Source organism: Amphiura filiformis, chromosome 16 (assembly GCF_039555335.1).
Source record: "Amphiura filiformis chromosome 16, Afil_fr2py, whole genome shotgun sequence".
NCBI lineage: Eukaryota > Metazoa > Echinodermata > Ophiuroidea > Amphilepidida > Amphiuridae > Amphiura > Amphiura filiformis.
The window spans coordinates 54,651,472-54,675,253 of NC_092643.1; the positions used below are offsets into that span (position 1 = coordinate 54,651,472).

General features: G+C 36.0%; 1 protein-coding gene across 1 annotated transcript in view; it reads right to left on the minus strand.

Annotated features, from left to right (window-relative positions):
* Positions 1-359: 359 nt before the first annotated feature.
* Positions 360-23,782, minus strand: part of LOC140136209 (bactericidal permeability-increasing protein-like) — a 34,374-nt gene continuing 10,951 nt past the window's right edge. The window contains exons 5-16 of the mRNA XM_072157928.1: positions 14,835-14,931; positions 14,367-14,430; positions 14,000-14,063; positions 12,054-12,142; positions 11,335-11,511; positions 10,165-10,227; positions 8,245-8,412; positions 8,061-8,128; positions 5,871-5,913; positions 4,744-4,816; positions 3,601-3,677; positions 360-2,231 (exon numbers count right to left, since the gene is read on the minus strand). Coding sequence (XP_072014029.1) covers positions 2,181-2,231; positions 3,601-3,677; positions 4,744-4,816; positions 5,871-5,913; positions 8,061-8,128; positions 8,245-8,412; positions 10,165-10,227; positions 11,335-11,511; positions 12,054-12,142; positions 14,000-14,063; positions 14,367-14,430; positions 14,835-14,931 — 1,034 coding nt within the window. The 3' untranslated portion in view covers positions 360-2,180. The remainder of the gene's footprint in view (positions 2,232-3,600; positions 3,678-4,743; positions 4,817-5,870; positions 5,914-8,060; positions 8,129-8,244; positions 8,413-10,164; positions 10,228-11,334; positions 11,512-12,053; positions 12,143-13,999; positions 14,064-14,366; positions 14,431-14,834; positions 14,932-23,782) is intronic.

Here is a 23,782-nt window from a genome sequence, read left to right on the forward strand (position 1 = left end):
CGTGTGATCGTGATGAGGCTCGAACTCACCATCTTCCGATCTAAAGAACCAAAGTCTTATGCCTTGCCAAGTGAGCTATGCTCGTGAGATGCGAAATAAAGATAAAATAATACATTGTATACCTGCTTGTGTCGGTAAATGATTTGCCCAAATTCCATAATGATATAATATTGTGGAGGGCGCTAGCGTGAAATATGCTATCATCACAGTCGCTTCTATTCCTTATAGACGGGTTTCTACGGTATTGCATCTACAGCAAAAATTACCTAAACATTGTTGACCTTATATGAGCTATTAAGTAAAGAGACTTTTTGTGTGTATACTATCCCGGAAAAGGAGACAAATATTCAACAACATGATTTTTATTTCAGACCTTCATATTTATTCAGTATAAAACATGCTATTAAAGATGGGTTCATACATAAATAATATTGAAAGATTTGAAAGACAGAGTGTCCTTTTTAAGATAAGCTGACCACGTGTTTGAAATGAGTTGCAACTTGCGCCTCTTCTAAAACTCATCCAAACAAAAGGAATATGAAGTTGAAAAACAATACTGTATAATACATAAAAATATTTTTATGTTCCCATTCTTTCTTGTTTGCAATAAAATTAATAAACATATTTTTTTAACCTTTGTTGACTTTTGAGGTGTATATGTCCTAATCTTATAGTGGTACCCTTTATTCTCAAAACTATAGATAAAACAAAGAATAACCAAAATATGGCGTTACAAACACTTTTAGTCATGGCAATTTTGCCTTTGAAAAAGAAACCCTCCCTCACCAATTTTTAATTTATATACGGGAACCTATTTTTTCTTTTTTTTTTTTTTTTATAAATAACACATTTACAGTTTCTAACTAATACAGACATTGATCAAATAGATAAAAGAATAAATTCTTCATGCATTACATTACTAAAAGGGAAAAAAGAAGTTAATCTTAGATCTTAACCTTTTCAGATTAGATCAGATTGCCCGCTATGCAGTTGACTAATTGTCCCCGCACATTTTTAGAAGGCAGATCAAAAATGAAAAAACAAAGAAACATAAAAAAGGAGCCAAGGTGAAATTTAAAAAGATGGTGCTTACTCAACAAAGTATACATAATTCACGCCATTTAGCTTGGCATTTTTGCATGGGGCTGAATGTATCCGATAATTTGTTTCCTATACACCTCAGATTAAGACCATATTTTGACTTATTATTAATTATTATTAAGTATTAAGTATTATTTTAATTATGTATTTTATTTCATAATATATACAATCGTTTATGACAGTTTATCCTGTAGTGTGAAGCGCACTGCAAAAGTTATATATAAACTATACAAGAACATGCACAATATAAATTAGTATAAAAGTAATTCTATCATAATAAAAATACACATAAAGCCATAAAACACGTTTTTCTGTACCAAAATGCTGAAATGATATTAGTAATAACAGCCTGGAAGGGTTTCTGTCCGTTTTAAGCTGAAATAACAAGGTAAGATAAAACAAACCCCACTGGCTATTTTGGCCGTTTAACATGGAGTTTTATGGGGGACTTAAAGTCATAAATATGACTTTATGTCAAAATTGCTCTGTTTACGTAACATACACAACATAATTTAGCTGATTCCATTAGGTCACAGTTGGGACATGTGTACAAATATGCCCCAAAAAAATCAGGTTTGAAAAACATTTACCAATTTCATATTATAAGATCGTACATTATGGCTTTAAACAATTCCTATAACTCTGTTAATTCCATTTCCATTGCACTGTCATTGACAGGCCTAACTTTTAGGTCGATTCAAATCACTTGCTTTCCAATTTGTTCCCTATAATTAATGATAATATATACATATAATAATTGTTTCTCCTCGTAATAAGAACACAACCGCAAAGGTGATACTTTACTCTTAATAGTCCAAAATTATATGCATCTCATCTCAGTCTGAAAACTCTGAGTCTCGCATAATAACGAGTCGACATTGCTTCACAATGTTAAACGACGAAGAGAACTGACTGCATTATATAACGTCATTCTTTTCCCGATTATATACCATACCCCAATTTTTCACTGCACTGCAATGAAAACTGATCAAGAAAACAAAATCGCTTCTTGTTCTACCACTGTGTATAGGTGTAAGTCAACAAAATGACAATTTCAGTATTAGCTAGTATGGAATCTGTCATTTCTTTACTCCTTTGTAACTAACGTCCACACCAAGTTTGAAGTAACCCTGAAATGAAACACAAATATGAAAAATGTTATCAATGATCTTCAAAATGATATTTAACATTTTAACTTTAACTGTGCAATAATTATGAGCCCCGGGTGGGCAAACTTTTCAAATGGCGCGCCAAAAATTGTTCTCTCCCTCTCAGTCTGCCAATAAAGTGCTTGCCCCCCCCCCCCTCGGCTTGCCAAAATATCTTTGCCCCCCCCCCCTTGTATATGCCAAATTATTTGGTTCCCAATTTGCAAACTTTAAATGATCTAGATATTTGTTGCGAGCATAAGATATTTTAACGTTTCTTTTATGTTTTCCTACGCCTTTTTAGAGCGTACTATTTAAAAGGTGTCCCCGTAAATGTGTGTCAAAAATTGCTTGCCCCCCCGGCCTGCTACAAAATCTTTGCCCCCTCCCCCATTCACCCTCCCCAATGGCTCATAATTTTTGCATAGCCTCTTACCCGATGGTAACGAAAGTATGCAGATATCATATTTAAATAAACTACCTATTTTGGTTACATAACCAATACACATATATTTACCAAGTTATGAGGCTCAACAGGTCCAAGGGCAATTTGCATTTTGTACAGGGGTGAAAAATTAAAGTTTTCGTAAAAATCTATTATCTGCGATGTGAAGTTCAGAAGAGAGATGATAAATAAGTACAAATGCCATAGAATCCTATGGAACCCTACATATCTTTTAACTCTTTGCTGTGTAACGTACTAACTACATAGTGCAAACTATTATTTTTCTGCAAACCTCTAAGCTAGGCGAACAATTTGCCTCAACTTTTGCGAAAATTGGAGCAACTTTGACTTTTGACCCATGCACAACAAGCAAATAGACCTTTGACCCGTTGTGTCCCATAACCTCTTTACATTTCTGGGATCCGTGTGGCCAGACGAATAATTTGACATGTTGAAAGTGTTATTAGAATAAAATTACTTTTTACCCTATATAAGATCCTATGGGGTCATTTGGTGGTATTTTTTAAAGGTCACGGCCTCATAATACTTATTGACAGACAACAGATTCGAGTATAGCATACCCAAATTAATTTCCAAAATAGAACCAGTCTAATGGTCCTTATTCTACCAAAATATTAGGTTTTGGCAACCACAATATTTGGGAAGCACTGAAATACATTCATTTTAATCAGCATGTTAAGGTTGGTTTTGTAGTCAAAATCAAAAGCATGCTGTATAGAAGTAGACATAAGACGCAGAGACCACTAAATTTCAAGTATTTCGCCCTCTTGTGAGCAGATCAGACGCTAGTCTTTATTCCAGCCGCGTTGTGCTCCTTCGTGCACAATCCAGCTTGGAACCGAGACTAGCAATATGTAAGCATAATAAGATAGGAGTGCACAATACCTGTTTCAGTGTCAGGACAGGGTTTTCAAAGCTCACGTCATCCACAGATGGCAACGGTATGCCTTTCTTTCCTTCATCTACAGAAACATAATATAAAACACGTCATGATAAAGAAAAGGAATTAAAACATTGATTATGATGAAAAAGCAAGGAATTACCATTGAAATAGTTACACTGCCCTCGTTAACAAATTATTGAAGAGGTCATAGAATCGGGGCTGGACCTTTACACACGCCCACACGCCAATGGCGTGTACTTTTGATGTCGGGCTTGTCATATTCTAAAAGTACTAGTCTGAATGGCGTGTGACATTTTTGGTAATAACTAAATTTGTTGACATACCGTAGTAATGATAATTATGCATTGAAAAAAATACGTCCCACATACCGCCCACTTAATAATATGGGCACATGCCACTTGATCCTTAACCAGTTAGTCCTTTACCCATATCGTCCTCATTCAGTTAGTCCTCAACCATTTATCCATCGATTATAGCCATGTCTGTTTGAGATTGAATTTGAGACCGGTTTCTATGAAATTGGATTGATTTTTAAAGTTTGACATTCTGTGTGAAAATATTTTAACATTTGACCTATTCGACTTTATAACGCCTGAAGTAAGCACCGCATGACGTTTTTATATTTCTAGCAATAAGAGAAACAATTGAAGTACATTACAACATGATAACAATAGGTCATAAAGGTCACAATGGGACCAATACTTGGCTCCATCATGACCATGACCTAGATTTATCATTTGAGATGTATGGATGCCAAAAAAGATTGGTTTCAGTACGTAACAAAATAAAACCGCAAATACATAAAACCATGTTACTAACATGTATACAAGTTGATAAATGGATATTTTTGAGAATGACGATTGGATCAAAGTTTTGGAAATTATTTCCGGAACAAAGTCGGGCTTGTAAAAATTTCTATCGGCTTGTCACGTTTTAGACCCGATTTGTAGAATTACAAGCAGGATTGGCAGTGGCTAGGTCTCAAATGTTAAGGTCCAGCCCTGATAAGTATGTAAGACGACACTGAAAGAGGGGGAGAGGTGAGGAAGAGAGAGACGCGCGATGAAGAGAGCGAAGAACAGCACAGTTTAGTTCAAAATATAATTATGATATAAATCGCTTACCATTTAGCCATGGCATAAGTTTGGATAACATAGCAAGGTCAACAAGGTCAACAGCTCCTCTCATGAATTTCATCTGTAAATGCAAAATTTCAGTTGATATTACCAGCTGATATTACTTTAATGCTATACAATTCATCAATTCAATTCGTCAATCAGGCGAGCAATAATTGTACACACATATGTATCGAGTGAAAAAATACGACACATTATGCATTTACCAAATCCATAATCCCTTAAGGGATCGGATAGTAACGTTTGCACAGTATCTTTTATATTTAACATTCCTCGAAGTAAACTTTATACATCTAATGATACGTATATACTTCAAGTGTATGTAGCTGGAATGAAAAGTCGACCATCAATTGAAAATGTTGACTTTTCATGTTGAAGATATGAAAAAAGGCCTACATTTTTTTGGTGTTTTGGGAAAAATCTACATTTCATTAGATTTATAATTTACTTCAAGGACTGTTAAAAATATAAATTTTTAATGATTTGCTATAAATTGTGTATTATATCGCGAATTTCAAAATATATTAAATATATTATTTAATATCAGAATGACATTCTTCGTATTCAAAAGGCAATTCGATATATCTGATGTGCTCTCGCCCCCCCCCCCCCCTACAAAAAAAAAAGTACGTGAAAATCCATAAATGATTTGGCATGGTGATATTTCCGAACAGAGACTTGACGAATATTATGAATATTAATGATTTAGTAGTTCAACCGTATCCTTCACTTTTAAGTAATTTATAACAATATTTTTTTTTTTGCACTTGCGTTGGGGTCACTAAATGGGTCTTAAAATAAAAAGAACATTCTTGACTCTTTCCAGCTATTTAGAGCAATTACTTTCAAGCACACGATGCATTTTAAATCGTGATAGTGGAATTTCAAGCATACGACTCAAAAGTAAAGAGAAAAGTAGCATTTAAATTACCAAAAATGCAACAAATGAGAATAATTCAATTCAATTTAATTCAATTTAAAAAAAGGACATCACCCATGTTACAGTGCAAGATTCAAGGCGATGAACAGTTAAAGTCTAGACTTAGAGTCTTAAATTTAAGCGGTATTATGTTGAGAAATTTTGATCAGCGCAGTATCTTTGCAAAGTTACTTACATCTATCTTCCCAATGTTGGATTCCACCAGTTTCACGTCCACACTTTAAGAAAATTGAAATAAAAAGGAAAAGTGTAATTTTTAATTTGGTTTGGATGTCATAATATTGTGTCAAAAGTATCCACAAATGAGAACTCATTTAGAATTATTTTTATATAGGATATTAGCTTGTAAATAAAATAGAAATCTGTATTTAAACACCGATTCAGTGATTTGCTCATCCGGACGATCGTAAAAATCACCACAACTCCAACTTTGGTACCTTTGTCATTGTCATAGATGTGCTAACATAGGCTGCTAGTGGTTCAGCCGAAAGCCGTGTATTTGAGACAAAATAAGACATTTTACATGAATCTGTAATTTATATACTGTATTTGAATGGGGCTATTAACTTCATATCAATACTGCTGTTTTCTTTGTTTTTTGCCAAATTTTTCATTTCAAAAATACCAATTGACAATTTCAATGACTTATCCTTCACTTTTAAGTAATTTATAACAATATTATTTTTTTTACACTTGCGCTATTTAGAGCAATTACTTTCAAGCACACGATGCATTTTTAAATCGTGTGTTTTATTCTTAATTAAAAAGTACTGGGATTACACCAGTAAATACAGAGTCCAGTGACATTTTTTACAATAGGTTAAGTGCCCGCTTTTTAAGGCTGGACCTTAAAGGCTAGGCTCAAATAAAAGATAATTGGAATTTCCAGCATATGACTCAATAGAGTAAAGAGAAAAGTAGCATTCAAATTACTTAAAATCTTCCTCTTCTTCATGTTCTTTGGTATACTTGTATGATGCACCTATGTTTCAGATGGACCTTTTAATTTTGAAAGGACTATACAGGGTGTCCCGGAAAATAACTACCGGGCAAATGAATTTGGACCTAAGTCGAGAAATAGACATCAGAATCCACAAATCTATAAATCAGCGTGTAGCCCATTTCATTCGGCATCTTATACGCTAATTCTACTGGAGTCGGTTGACTGATTGCGAAGAATTGAGCGATTACATAACGCATGCATCAATTCACTTCAAGTTTGAAAGAAAGAATAGATCATTCATGCGCACTAGTTGTTAACTGTCAATGGGCTTCATATTTTGTTCGGTGAAATCCTTTTCGTTCTTTTCAAACAATCTGTTTCTTGCCAAACATTTAATTAGGTTTTATTCAAATTTGAAAACCTGCACGATATTGAAAATGAAAGCTTGCATGTAAAATGATGCTCGGTACTTGTAAATATATTTTTTCGTTAAATGTTGATATAAATGTTACATAAAGAATTATTGAATAAAGAATTCCAGCTGGCTTCAAAAAATACTCACATACATTAATGTTTTTTAAATATTTCCAAGAAATTGTAATGCAAAGTTTAAATCTTTTAAATTTTCAACATGAATGTTGTATCACGGTATCAAAAATCACACGTAAAGCACGTAAGCACTTGATCATTGTCATTCTTAGCTCAAATGTTCTTTGGAAAGTTAAAATATAACATATTTGCACAACCTAAGGAATTATAGTTGGAAAGCTTCCAATTGCAGAAATCAAGGTTTTATCTCAGACAAACTGTTGTTCATCTTCATGAAAGCATGAATAATATCGGATTATAAAATAGATAATGTCGACTAAAATTTAATGAGCTACTCAAACTTTAGGAAGCGTTGAGGGAGTATGAAAGTGGCTGTTGATCAAACTTGGAATGAACTGCACTGATGTGCGCATTATTCAAGTTAATCGTTAATTTCTTCGCAACCAGTCAAACAATTCAAATACAGTTTTTGTATGTGATGCACAACAAAATAGGCTATGCGCTGCATTTTAATTTTTTTGATTCTGATGTTTATTTATTTTATTCACTCGGTATTTTTTTCTGGGACACCATGTACATACCGGTGACATACAATAGCCTACATAACTAGAGCTGTTACTGCATCATAGCTGAACCATTTGACTTAATTAATTAATTAATTTATTTATTTATTTATTTATCTGTCTTTTGAGTGAATAATTACAAAATTATGGCACTTTTACTACATACATGACTGAGAGTACACAGCTGCCTTAAAGTTAAAATCCACATTTATCAAGTTGATATTGATACGTTTTCTATAAAGTGCACTGTATTATAATCTTGAAGTCCCAATGACACAAAATGCTACGGTTTGAAAACCTCTTCACTTACCCGACATATGTGGCGTTCCATGTGAGGTCGTTACCTTGGACACCAAGAATGGCAGAAGCATGCGCAGTCTGCAATTGAAGTAAGTATGACAAAATAATAGTTAATTTTTTTGGTCTGTCATTTTACCAATATGCAATCCAATAACAGTCAAAAGACTATTAATTTTGTTTCTACATATACTTACATATTCCATCGTACAGATATAGTGCAGTGTCTTATTGGGAAGCTGGACAAAGAATTTGGCATCCATTTGCGCTGTACCATTAAGAGCGTCTGGCGTCATGATGACTTCAGGAGAGCGACTGGCTTTGACGTTGACTTGCAACAGCATGTTTGGAAACAGCTTTTTCAACTTTGACGATAAAAATCACAAGGAAGGTATGATTATGGGAGAAGTAATTATTTTTTAATATTGTTTTAAGAATATAATAAGGTAACAGTAAAGTTATGGAGCTACCCACACAAGCCTAAGAATCTACCTTATCGCGTACAAAAATATATAAGACCTTCTGTTTGTGCACAAATGGGTCATTCTGCAGAATTGGATACATGTTGGGGGCTCGTCCGGGGAATCGTCACGAGAGGTGGGAGAGGGAAGAGTTGCACAAGAGAAGACTGTAATATATAATAAGTTTGTACATTAGCAGATTTCATCGAGAGAAGGGGAAGACGAACCAACTGCCAGTGGCGTAGCTGCCGGGGTGGGTGGGGGCGATCGCCCCCCTGACAAAAATTGCCTATTTGGGCAAAGAGGAAAAAGAGAGGAGAAATAGGGGAATAGAGTGAGAGGAGGGGTAGAGAGATGAGGAAGCCATACGATATGCAATACCTTACGATTATTATCAATAAGCCTGACAAAAATTGTCTATTTGGGCCCCGCCCCTGCCCCCCAAGTGCAGGGAAATTTGGTGGATTTGGGCCCCGCCCCATAAAGGCTTCCCCCCCCCCTGGAAAAAATCCCAGCTACGCCGCTGCCAACTGCTTTGGTTTAGTATAATGTAGTGTGAGACCTTCAAGCTTCGACTTGCGCCGATGATGCTACTACGTGTACTTGGTCAAGTAGCTTTAAAATCTCTTGTGTCACGCCACCAAGATGTAGTGAGGAGCTAATGGGAGGTACATATCAATTTGTAAGCGCTCTTTTTTAAAAGTTATAGTTCATTGAATTTACAACCGTATGACAAAACAGGCAAAAATAGTAACTTTTTTTCACAAGATTGGCAATTTAAAGAGAATTGACCATTGCTCATTCTAGTGACGCTAGTATATAGACAATATAAGTGTGCTTTTTCATTTCATAGGTAGTTTTCAACAAATTTTCCACATTCGCCTTGCTATAACATTGAATTGCGTTATCTGTTGACCTAGTGACGAAAAGTGTTAGCTTTCGTTTGATATAAAAAAAATTCTGATTGGATGAAGGGAACACTTGAGGTTTCGACAAAAAACAATCAAAGAGGCCCATTTTTCAGCTAGAAGCTCCACAGCTCTTACATTGCTATGCACTCATAGTGTAATCAAAGACTGTGGTGGAGACATTGGCTGCTTTGTTGTTTGCTTGGAATTTCTTGGACGAAAATGTGTGCTCAGGTGTATCGAGGTGGAAATTGTGCGCATGATGGTTATAAGAGAATCGTTTTTGTATAGAAACCTTTCCATATGATCTTTTGACTTGGAAGGGATCTGCGTTGGGGGTTTGCATACCTTGACAGTGCTTAGCTAGGGATTGTGGCAACCTGGGCAAAGGACACATAATGCCCCCCCCATTCCTGAAACAACTGCGCGCGGAAAGTGCGAACATTTGCACAAATACCACTCATTAATTTTGGTATAATGAAGAATTTTTGTGCTGAAAAGCGCGGAATGTATTTTGGCTTTCATCGCTTGGTGGGGGCGCATAATCGATGCTGAATGTGTCAACTTGGTGCCACCTTAGGGCACGCGTCTCCCTGCCCCCTTGCTACGCCAGTGGACCTTGATTAGTACATGATGAAGCGAAACGATTTTGTTATATTTCAGTGGTAGCGAAATATTTCGCAGTCAGCAGGTCTTTTGCTAATGATTGATTAATTTCGAGAAATTCGTAGTTTTTTATTCAGCTTACCTCACTGATGGTTGATTGGACCGTTAATGATGAGGTGTCTAGGCTAAGCTCATCCGGTGGTATCTGGATGAAGGAAACAAACAATAAATCTGGTATTAGAATATAAAAGGCGAGACCGACCACGACTTAGCGCTGGCATGTAAGTTGTTATCAACATACTTGACCCTAGTTTATTAATCTCTAGAAAACATGGACAAATACTACTCTCACATCCGAAATATATTACAGCCCCCACCCCCTACACGCGCGCGCAGAATTACGCATTCTAGAATATGCATCCTTGGTCTACTCTAGACAATAGGTGCTATTAAAGGCAATCCTTTGAACACCATAAACTACAACTACAACCTACATGTTACGATAGGTTACATTTAAAAAAATCTTTCTACCATCTTTAAAGCACCAGTTGACATCCACTAACATCGTCTCCAGCCTGGTCAGGTTATCGCAAAAACTCAATCGATAGAATAATTACTTTTGACCAATGGATTGTACAAAAAAAAACACCCCTCGTTATTGGGGAATTATCTATGATCAGCTTTCATCAATGGATTGGATTGTAAGCTACCATCACAGTACAAAAACACCCCTACTTATATACTATGATCAGGTTTCATCTGGGAGGGTGAGAGTTCATACGGGCTATGTCGGTTTGAGTGGTTACCACAATTCTGGATTTAAGGTACTTATTTAACGCATGCGTGTTCGTCAGCTACATAGCTTTTGTCGTCCTAGCTCCGCCTTCGCAGCACGCTAGTGTGATTTCACTCACTATCTGGTGTGACTGGAATCATACTGACGGCGGAGGAGAATAGGCCTACTCGCTGGTCTGACGGTCTAAATCTATCAAGAATATAATACCTCAACAATCAAAGTCATGTTCAATAGATTTACTACAGAATATAGTTTATGCTCAATTAAAATTTAAACTTGTAAACCTGTTTAGTAGCTAATGTATTTTTGTACCAAAGTATTATGACACGTGAATAACATCATGTAGGAATCAAAGTTGCCTCTAATGGCGCCTATTATCTAGAGTAGACCTCGAATGCATATTCTAGAATGCGTAATTCCTCTCTCCCTTCCCATAATGCATTCAACTTCCCTGTTTCATCACTATTAATGAGCCATTTTGCCCATTTACAAACTCATTTTTTAATCACTTTATACCTTATCCTGAGTAAGGTTATATTGGAAGAAACCTGCGCTGTAATACACAAAGCCAGCGCTTTCCAGCAGGAACTCGGTGATATATATCTCCAACATGTGACGTGTGTCAGGGTCATCGGGAATCAGAGGAACAGGAAACGGTGCTTCATTTCTCTTTCCTATTGGGAATACTTCTCCCTGTGAGCCAAAAAAGAAAGAGAAAAAGAACTTGAGAGGTAAAGTTCGAAAAGGTTTCGCGTCGCGTCCGAATAAACCATACCCAAGTAAGTTAAAAGGATTGATTGATTGATTGATTGATTTTTTGATTGATTGATTAATTGAAACTTCACACTGTAATGTTTGCCTTTTATAAAGTTGTTTACCGTGGATACGTTTCTTTGTCTATCAAGCTAAAAATGGTTCAATATCATGTCAAAACTGGTTCAGTGGCTTCGTAAATGCATGCCTCGCACATTTATTTAGAATGGCCCGAGTATATTTTGGCAAGGTCTTTTGACCTTTGCCCCTTTCAGTAAGCGTATCCCAAGAGACAATGGAGAGTTTGGGAAATACTGTTTACTTTGTCGTCTAGAAGATTATCTATTTAAAACTCGACTGTGAAAACACCTGCAGTGAATGAACAATGAAAGTTGCCGTTCAAGTCGAAGTAAATTTAAAACAGCATTTCGGTAACTCCATAATATTAACTTGGGTCATTTTGGGGGACAATATTACATTACCTTATTCTCCATATTTATGGCTCCATAAAAGTTTGATGGAGATACCAGTGAATAGTCTATTTCAGCTATGTTGTCTATCTTGGCGACCACTGTCAGCAAACAAAACAACACAAAAGAAAAGCAAAATATCAACAAAATTAGAAGACCTGCAGCAATCACTTTGAACAGTATGTGTTTTACACCAACAATATTGTCAGGGCGTTTACGACAGACACACTAAAATGTTAAATAGTTTCCAGAAATTTTACTCAAAACCGGAGTCATGAAAGCCCTTTCTATGGTGCTTAGTATACAATAGGCATGATAAGTATAAACCGCAGCCCGTCATATTCTTGTCGCTTTTTGAACAGTCACTTCCTTGTTTTTGCACATGTTTGGCAGACGATAAAGTGGGCATTTGGTGATAATCTGAGCTGTCTGTTGTTATATACTCCACACTCACAGGATGGACTGTCGGACGTACCCAATTTCCAAAAGTTGTCCTTGAAGCGCCCTGACCGTAGGTGGTTCAGTCTCACCCATCCTTTAAGCAATGGAACACTGATTTACTTATGTAAGGAGTAGTTATTGTTAACAAACTAATAGTCCAGTCAAAGTGGGTTTTGACTCACCACTAATTGCAACAGAATTTTTTTCACTCCTATGAATGTCAGAGATGTCCCTGAACAGCATACAAAAGTATACTAAAATATACTTGGTGGAAAGGTAGTTTTTGGCGGGAAAAGGTCATACAGGGGTCAAATTTCAAAAACTCTCCAATCATTTTAAAAACTATACCAAAGTATTCCTCTAGTCATAAGGATTCAGAAAAAATATAGTTTGCCATATCTGTGATGTACGGTTCTTGAGTTATAACCGAAAAGGTCAAAGGTCAAACGTTGGGTTCAACAGAGGTCAAAAAACTAAAAATTGTCTGATTTTAACCAAAATGGTCTCAAAATGTTCGTCTTGCAAACATAATTCATTTAAAGAATATTTGCACTGTTAAGGTTGTTTAATTACACGCATAACATCGAAAACTAGGTCGGGGTCAATAGAGTTCAACAATGGTCAATAACCTCTTTTACCATGCTACTTAGGTAACGAAACATCCAAGATATGGCAAACTATTCTTATTTTGGAGTGTTTTTACAGGACGAACACATTGAGACCATTTTTAAGGAGATCGGAGCATTTTTTCAAAGTTGACCCACGTGTAGCCCAAAATTTGACCTTTGACCTTTTTGCTTATAACTTGAGAATGGTACATCACAGATATGACAAACTATACTTTTTCTGAATCCTTAAGACTAGAGGAATGCTTTGGTATAGTTTTTAAAAAGATTAAAGTAATTTTGAAATTTGACCCCTGTATGACCTTTTCCCGCCTAAAACTACCGTTCCACCAAGTATATTTTAGTATATTTTTGGTATGATGTTCAGGGGACATCTCTAAAATGTATAAAAGTGAAAAAAATTCTGTTGCAATTAGTGGTGGGTGACACCACAAATTTGTTTAGATTGACTGGACTATAAGCAATAGCCATCTCTTGGTTGCAGTGGGTCTTTGCTTCAGTGCGGTGAGTAGGAAGGACAAAAAGCGTTTACTTAGTGAGCAAAGGGGTGTCTGAATTTTACAAGAGCTGTGCCAAAAATACTCATAATCTGACCAAGTGAGCTATCGATGTTCCATTCGCTGTGTATTTTCAGCACTATAGTCAGCTAGGTCACCATTTACATAACCATACTTTTCTTGAGATTGTATTTGGAAGGTTGTTCTATACATTGAAATAATAGTCTCAGTACCAGACGGAATGTGCCTTTGTGGCTCGTTTGTGACGAAGGATCACAGACAATCTGGTACAAAACTGTCCATTGATCTCTCCACAGTCTTATTTATAATACGTTGTTAATTTGATCTCAATCTCGAGCAATCAAAGAATCTACATGTACTATAGTTGAAATACCTTTCAGTTTCGCCACTTCTTTTGACAGATCTTCGTTCACTTCTTTCCGAATTTCTTTGCATGCCTATAAAAAAAAACCAAAAAAAACAAACAAGTGCATTGTATCATAATTGTTTTTATTTTAACGAGGCCAATTGGACAAGATTTGCGTTTGAATATTACGATTATGGTCTTTTTCACAGCAACCACTAAACGTTGTCCTCTTTTTCCTTCAAAACATCGCACCCAAATGCTGCTACGATACATTATAACATGTCATTTAAATGATGATGAAAAGTCTGAAAATGTTCGGCAAATGTGAAGTTGTACTATGTCGTCAACAATTCACATTTTAACTCTCATATGCTATAAAGTAAAGCCGACTTACTTCGTTTCTGATAGACTTTTTCAGAGAACTTTCAATACCATCATCAAATAAATTGTAAATCCAGCTGCAAATAAACATTATAAATAAAATGCTTATTAATAATATGAGTGACGCAGTGTTCAGGAACTCCTTTCTGAAGTGGTGCGTTTTCTAGTACAAAGGCTCCGGGTTCGCTCCGGTTAGGCGACTTGCTGGGTAAAAAGTCTACTGAATTTTATTGGTCCCCTGGCTCAAACTACATTATATCTTTACATGATTAGTGAAAACATGCATAATTTTACGCGCGCTTTGTACGGAGTATATGTCCTAGGTAGCGGAAGGTAATTGTCCTTTTAAAGTCGTTTCTGATGTTAGCACAACTATAAACACCGTCTTTGCAATACCTCACATCCCTCTTAGAAATTTCACTTGGTGCGTCTACATCAACTACTCACATGCATGATGAAAACTAAATCACCTATTACTTACCTGGCTCCTCCGTGGAACTTGACATGAAGAGAACCCAGACCGAAAGAACAATCAGAATCCCGACTTGAAATTGTAGGACGACCGAAACTGTCCACTCCTGCAATGATAAAGAGGGTGTTACTTAGTTCAGATCGTGACGGAAGTCAAATGATAACTACATGTACATTGTCTTGCAATTATTTTTGATAGGCCGCCCTCTCTAATTATAATAAAAAATTACATTGGTCGTGAGATATTTTCGAGAGAATAAAATCACCACATGTTCAATTCGCCGGCAGATCCGCCATGAGCTGTTATGGCGTGTGGTGGTGAACTCAACGACATGTAATCGTGGGTGCGTGCTGGTTCGAATCCGAATGGTTCTGATTTTTTCTCTCCTTTATTATAATGCCAGTTTGTCTGAGCTTCATTTCTTTAATTATTATATATTTTATCAGGCATGAATCCTCTGGATCCTCGCATTTAATATTTAATGTCTCATATTGACTGATGTCCTGCTAGGGCACAGCAGATAGGCCGCCCTCTCTAATTATAATAAAAAATTACATTGGCCGTGAGATATTTTCGAGAGAATAAAATCACTACATGTTCAATTCGCCGGCAGATCCGCCATGAGCTGTTATTATGGCGTGTGGTGGTGAACTCAACGACATATAATCGTGGGTGCGCGCTGGTTCGAATCCGAACGGTTCTGATTTTTTCTCTCCTTTATTATAATGCCAGTTTGTCTGAGCTTCATTTCTTTAATTATTTTTGTGGTAGAAAAGAAAACTCGAAGAACTTTAATGGCTGTAGTGATGATAAAGGTATCCAACTTCCCTTACTACTCTATTAAATATAAGCGTTACCTCCAAACAATCTATAATATTTTTGTCTTTATACATGTAGTTAACACAGAATCAATGTTACTAATGCGCCTGTCACACTACACCGAATAGGTCTTCCGTACAAGAAACGGATGGTATTTTAGTAAATCCGTTGTTGTTCGTCAATGATCGTTTTATGTTCTTTTTATGTCCTGCTATCATCCGCCAAATGCGTTTCGTGTTAGGTGATGTTCGTTAAGTCCGTCGGCAAGTTTTGTGCATGCACAAAACTTGAAACGGAGTGTACCGAATACACATGTTCGGTATTTATCCGATGTGTGTTCGTATGGTGCTGCATATTGCCGGAGTTTGTTCGCTCTCCTTTCGTTCATGTTCATTATTTGTTCGTTGCACTCGGCCCGTGTTCGTTGCAAATACGTTCCTGTGAGGCCTTCACCCATAAATATTCTTCCGAACTGGTGATTTCGCCACCGGATAGCATATTTTTGCATTCGGTGATGTACGTTGACCCAGACCGTCTTAGTGTCACACTACACCGGATCGGTCTTCCGTATAAGAAACGGATGGTATTTTAGCAAATCCGTTAGAGTTCGTCAATGTTCGTTTTATGTTCTTCATATGTCCTGCTATTATCCGCCAAATGCGTTTCGTGTTAGGTGATGTTTGTTTAGTCCGTCGATAATACGTTTCAAGTTTTGTGCATGCACAAAACGTGAAACGGAGTATGCCGAATACACATGGTCGGAAGTTGTCCGATGTGTGTTCGTACTGTTCTGTATATACCCTGGGGATGTTCGTTATTCTTTCGTTTATATACCGCAGGTGTTTGGAAGGTTTCGCAGGCGCTTGTGCCGGATGTAGGCCTATGGCGAACATGTGCATCGATCATGGTGGGGGGGCACTTTCTAAAGGGTGTGGGACGCAATATCATATTCCCCCAGTACTTTAGTGACTGACAAGTAGAAAAAAGGGGGAAAGGAGAGAAAAAAAGAAAAGAAAGTGAGAAAAATTGAAGAGAGAAGAGAAGAGAAAAAGTTAAATTGCACGTAATTTAGTAGGCCTATGCATGTAAGTAGTATTGAGGGAGGGGCACTTTCTGAAGGGTAGAGGACGCAATATCAAATTCCTACCAGTTTTAGTGATTGACAAGAAAGAAAAAAGAAGAGAAAACATGGAAAAGGTTAAATTTTACGTTGTTGAGTAGGCCCAGGATAGTAGTAAGCCTAAGTATAGGCCTGTAATTATTATAGGCAGTGCTTAAATGTGGTTCCTTGGCCCAAAAGCCTGTGAAAATTACTGCCGGCCAGTCCATATGCAGGGCCCGTGACATTTTGTCACCAAAGTCAGTATTTAAGACTGGGGGTCTGGATCAATTCAGCAATGTGCGGACAAAGCCAAAAATAAAGGTTCATGGAATTTGCCTAAATCTTGTGATAGGAAAGGTATTTGGGTCTAATGATTTTGTAACTTGATCAAAAATTCGAAAATCCCTTGTTGCCATGGTAACGGTTCTTTGAAGATTGCCACAGGAAAGTTCATTTTTCAATTTTACAGTTCGAAAAAGACACATTTTTCTAGCTAGCACTAATGAAATTGTTAGAAGTATGGAACAATTTAAATTGCTGCTGATAAATACCTATGTATTAGACGTTACAAAAATAGTATTGCCAGTTTTCTCACCCACCTAGAATATTGTGTAATATGCAATGCAAAATCCCTCTTTTTTGCAATTTTTTTCATTAGTAAAAGTGGTATAACTTTGAAATTCAATAACTCTCAAGAAGAAGTTTGCTGATTAAAGTCAGGGGCTGGATGAGAATGACTATGAATGGGGATGATCAACCAACCAATAAAAAATTGGGGTCTTTACCCCATAACGAAGTTTTACTTTTGAAGAAAGTTCGCTATTTTCGATAAAAATGAGCTAATTACATAGCACTTTCACAGTATAAAAAATCCTTTATTGGCTTGTGATTTGCAAATAACATACCCAGAATAGTTCATTGACCCATCATAACCATTGGTTATCATTTATTTAAGTAATTTTCACTTAGTAAACTGCCAGTGACCCCTCCCCCAGCCATATGGTTTAATGCATGAAATGTGCAAAGTTGGGCGCAAAATGGTTACCATGGGCATTAATTTCTTGGTGGTGGTGGATAAATCGATTATAACTATTGAAACCAAATAAAACACATTATATTTCAGTTGGTCACTACTCTGGAGTAGGCTAGGGGTTTTCCATGTATAATGATCATTTCTACTTCTTATTTAGGCCTATATTCACTACTGGACTCATTGATTGACTTTATCTGAAATACCTCACCAATAATCTAAATATGGTTTAAACATAATGAGAATGTGATAATTTCGTGGATTTATAATATTAAAGTCCTTTTTACCAGTTGTTTCTACCTTATCTGTGGTTTATAGCAACAACAGCAACTGACATACCAAGTAACATTTTTCTTTGTTTTATACAATGTTATCTATAAATCTAGTTCTAAGACTGCATGATACTGAAAACAAATCTCAAATGTAAGAAAGATCAAACATTGTACAAAACAATAGAAAAATGTTTATAAAAACATGGGGACTGGACAATGCACTTGAATTATTGTTTTTAAAATGCAATGTCACATTTTTTAAAAGTTAAATGTGGACATGGTGAAGCCATTGCCAACCCATCATAAAGTGATGCTCAAGTCTTTACTTTGTGTAGATTGTTGTTAGAATTATAAACGGAGTCGCTCATGTGTGGGATTTTCTAATGTGATCATGAACATGAACAATGCCTGACAGATGTCTGTGAGAGTTTTGATGCTGACACTGCTACTGTCTGTTCAATTAGCTTAGATTCTTGAATTTTTAAGATATTTGAAAAAATAAAAAATTGTGGCCAAAGTTATCAAAGAAAAGTGTTAGCACAGCCTTAGACCTAACGTGATTTATACTTTTCAAATTCAAAAGTTCAAGTAAAAACCCCATTTCTTTTCAATTTTGCCTCATTTTAGGCAGTTAATTGGGTCCACCAAAGGGTTCGCGACCTTTTTACCAATCGAGTGGGACGGTCCATTCTCAACTTAGGGCTTAGACCTTATCCAATTTAGCAAAGCAATCTGTCCACCAATCTGTCTTGCCATTTCAATTGTTATACCGTTCCGGTTATTGGATAGGTTCTATAGTTGATGATGGTCCACCGGTTTTGTTACACGAAATTATATAGCGCGATTACGTTTTATGAATAACATTATTCTGAGCATTATTTATTTCCTAAACAATGACATTAAAATCATGGATTTCGTTCTTATTTCAACTGGTTTACAATGTAAATTGAGTTTTGTTTAATACCATCATTCCTTCCCAAGAATATCAGCATTCGCTTGACATTTTCAGATACAGTGACTTTACAAGAATAGAGGTTATCCACTTTACTCATGTGTGACTTCTAACCAAAGGCGCTGGTTCCCGTAGTATTCCTCATTCAAACCAATACAATGCACGACCTCGGAGTTATCTGCATGACTTTGGCGGGCTATTTTGAAACAGTGATGGTTGCACATGCAGGTACTTCTTTTGAAAGTCCTAAACAAGGTATAGCAGTCGCTGATAGGATATGCAGCTTATAGCTATAGAACACGGATAACCTCTATTGTTTTCTGGAACCTGATTGTTTTAAATCATATGTTCTTGTACTAAAGTTCTTTTGTTTCCAAATGTCCTTCTCATAGTTTGTATTCAACAAACAAAACGAAATAACAAATTGAAAAAAAAGTGTAGTTTTATAATAGGCCTATTAGGTCTACACAATAAATAAATAAATAAATAAATAAATAAATAAATAAATATATAAATAAATAAATAAATAAATAAATAAATAAATAAATAAATAAATATATAAATAAATAAATAAATAAATAAATAAATAAATAAATAAATAAATAAATAAATAAATAAATAAAAATAAATACACAAGGAATGTATTTACATAAGCTGGGCCTATTTTAGAAAACCTTAGTTCATAAATAATAACGTAATGTTTCAACAGTAGGGTTTCAACACAATTTAGGCATACTCATGTAGGCCTATACTATTTTGTTGGACAATACTTCCTGTTCCTGATGCGGATGATCGAATAAATACTATCTCATCGCATTATGACATTCGTCCCCATTGCATGCTCTAAATGGATTGATTCAAAAAAGTTTATGGTACCCGACGTTCTACGGCTTTTTATAAAAATATCGCGGGAAAAGACCAAAATTGAAAAGAAATGGGGTTTTAAATTGAACTTTAGAATTTGAAAAGTATAAATCACGTTAGGTCTAAGGCTGTGCTAACACTTTTCTTTGATGACTTTGACCACAATTTTTTATTTTTTCAAATATCTTAAAAATTCAAGAATCTAAGCTAATTGAACAGACAGGAAGTTTGTCATCTTGTACTCTAAATAATCTATTTGTCCCCAAATTTAAGTAATAGGAGTAATGGGATGATAAAGTTCTGGTTTCTGCACCGTTTGCTTTAGGCACTCTCGTAAAAAAAAACTACTTGTGTGTTGTGGGGTCAGATACTCGTCTCAGAAGTAGGCCTACTAAACATGCTAAATGCCCTCTTGTTGCTATTTTACATCCGCCAAAAAAACGCATTTGCTTAGCAACAGCAGAAGGGTCTCTTTATTCCGAACCCGGATTCCCAGTGACCTCTCCATGCTCATACCCATCAATAATAAATTCTTTCTGCTTCTTGGAAATTGGGTTTGTTTGTTTCTTGCTGACTATAGGTTAAATACCACTAATTATGTATTACACGGGGTTCAATGGCAAAATGGCTAATTTCGGGTGGACGTTTCTCATATTCAGAACTCTCACAGTTAAATGCCAGTAATATCAGGTGAAACTATATGATTTAGATGCCAAATGATCAAAAACTCAACATAGGTTGACCTGAGACTTTTCTTGTTTTAACGCACTGAACCGTAAACACCTCAAAATGGCAGTGCGCACTCGAAGCTGAAAGTTACAATGTGGTAGGGCGAATATTTACTAAAACCGTAGCCGTGCGTATGAATTTTGGTACTATTACAACAAAAATGTCATATAATGAGAGAAAATATACCATTTTGAAGCATCAAACCCTAAAAAGTACTTTTTTGGCCATATTACTTGGTCAATTTCAGCGATTTTAAAGCAGTCTTTTCAGATGCCATGCAAACAAATAGTTACTCGTCGTATTTCCATGTATCGCCCAGGCCTATTAGTGGTATATAACCTTTAGGGCCAATTCATGACCTAATCATATCTCTGATTCAGAAAGAATGCATTGCTGTCCGTTTGTATTTCCTCTTATCTTGGCTAGAAGGCTTTTTAATTTTGATGTTTGTAATTTTGTCATATTTTCCTGACTGAATGTGAGCTACTAGCGTCAATGCTTCAATGCTTTATGTATGTCGATGTATACATGTTTCCTTGGGTAACTGAATAGCGTTTGCAATACCCCTTGAATCCACCGTAGCTAGTAGATTCATTTACTATATACTGAAGATAAAGCTTCACATACTTCCTATTGCTGATTGGTGTTCTCGTAGAATTGGTGAACACTGTTGATTGTACTGGGTTAGTACTAGTAGCTGCCTGATGTTAAAAGCAGCACATAGTTCATGATGTTGATGATTTTCAAATGTTTCTTGGTTAACATTTTCTGATGTTGAATTCCCTGAAGATCCATCTGCTGGAGATGAAACTTTACATGCTTCCTGATGTTGAGGGCTAAGCTTAAAACTTCCAAACGGCGTGCCATTGCTTGCCCCTTCCGGCCTGCCAACAAATCTTTGCCCCCCCCCGCACATGACATATGTTTGAGTTCCCAATATGCAAACCTTATAATAATGGTCTAGATGTACATGTATAATGCGAGCGTAGTGAGGAAAGAATTTGGCATATTTGAACATTTCTGCACTGTTTTTCTAAGCCCTTATCAGAGCGTGTCTGTAGTATAGTCTGCCCCGTAAATGTGCTCCAATGTCCATTGCCACCACCTAGCTTGAAGTGGCAAACAAAAACCTGGGCAAATCATTCTTGCACAGCCCCTGATTGGTGTTCTCGTAGAGTTGGTGAACTCTGTTGTTTGTACCGGGTATCTAGCTGTCTGATGCTAAAAGCAGTGGCAAACTTACAAAAACCTGGGCAAATCAGATATGTCGTTTACCGGTATATTGACACTACCCTATGAGCTCCTCTGCGACGGCTAGGAACCATGGTATGGGTTCATTTGACCTGCCAAAAATTGCTCCCCCCTTTTTGGGGTTGCCAAAAATTCTTGGACACCCCCCCCCCCCATATTTACCCTTCCTACAGGGCTTATCATTATTGCACAGCCCCTGATTGGTGTTCTCGTAAAGTTGGTGAACTTTGTTGTTTGTACTGGGTAGCTAGCTGTCTGATGCTAAAAGCAACCTGTCTTCCAAGCGCTGCCCTCTATCTGTATTTGAATAGCGCTGCGATCTGTCTAATCTGCTTAACATGATTAAAAGGCCTGTATGTATAATATAGCTTGTTTGTACCATTTAAAACTGAGACTCAAATTTAAGAAGTCACTTAATCTTTTCATCAATAGAAATATATTCAATAATTATTTCATTACGGTTATTTAAGTGGAATATTTTCTAAGCACCATGCGGCCTGTACACAAAGCTGAAAGATGAAGGTCAGCCAAATCCAATGATATTTGGTATGTAGTCTAGCTAGGTCAGATGGTTTACAACTATGATAGTAAAAAAATCAGTTGTCCCCCCTGGGGGAAATTCCATGACCCCCCTAAAATTGGCCCTCTTTTGACCTGCCTCAGAATTGATACAGCTTAAAAATAAACAACATTTGACGTCATGAAAATGTCCTTTGTAATAACCTGGGTCTGACAGAAAGTTGAACATATTGGAATTGAACTATGCTTTATAAGATGACCTATTCAGAAAAATGTATTTCTTTTGATATAATTACGTAATATCATCGTGTAATTTGGGCAAAAACAGGATTTTTCATAATTTTGAAAGTAGCGAAAAAAGAGCATTTTCAAATCACATTTCTGCTATATTCAGGCTAACATTGGATCAAACCTTTTGGATAATATAACCAACATGTTGTACTTCTGAAATATGTTTAAATTAGCGTGGGACTTTTTTCCTATACTGCAGGGGAGTTTGTTGATTTTGGCGGATTTTCCGTTTTTGCTTTTTTTTGCAGACTCAATTAACGTTTTCCAATGTATAAACATACTAATTATTTTACATTCACAATACGGCTTCAATTCTCAACCAAGGTTATTATTGATTTAAGTTTGATAACTATTTTCATGTGGATTTTGCTCTTTTATTATAGTGGAATTTGTTAATTTTCATGGAATTTGCATATGAATCTCCCTGCTAACTAATGATATGAAACTCAGGTTTCCTAGATTGATATGATATTTATTTTGATCGCTGATTTTAGAAATATGTTTCTAATAACAGAATGTGTTTTTTTTTAATGGAATTTGTTTTTTCCAAGGAATTTGTGTCTTTAAACATATTTTCGAAAGTGGAATTTGCAACCAACATTACACTGTTTAGGTAATAAATCATATTTAAAATAAAATTGACTAATATTTAGTTAACTGTTAGATCAGGCAAAAAACAACACATTTATAACAAAACAAAGCAAACACCACGCCATACTTCATATAATATCTACTACCAATGCAATGGAATTTTCATTTCTTTTCAAAGGCGAATTTGATAATATGAGTTATCTATCAAATAACATGTACAGGTACTTCAAGCATTGTCTAAAATTAAATGTGAATATGTACATGTATGTACGTTTACAATATCTCATTGAGCGTGAGACTCACGCATTCGCGGACTTTATCAGGTGTCAGATCTATTGCCATTTGGTCTAATACCATTTGGTCTAATACCCATTTTATCTACAGACTTGACATTTAGTATGGAATATTTTCTCGCAAAATTCGAGGACTGGGCTGGAATTTCGGACTTTATGCAAAATTGTTCTGTTATTATCAAAATCAAATGTATAGGGGTTTGAGGTGATATTTCCTAACTTTGTCAGCAATTGGCATTTATCA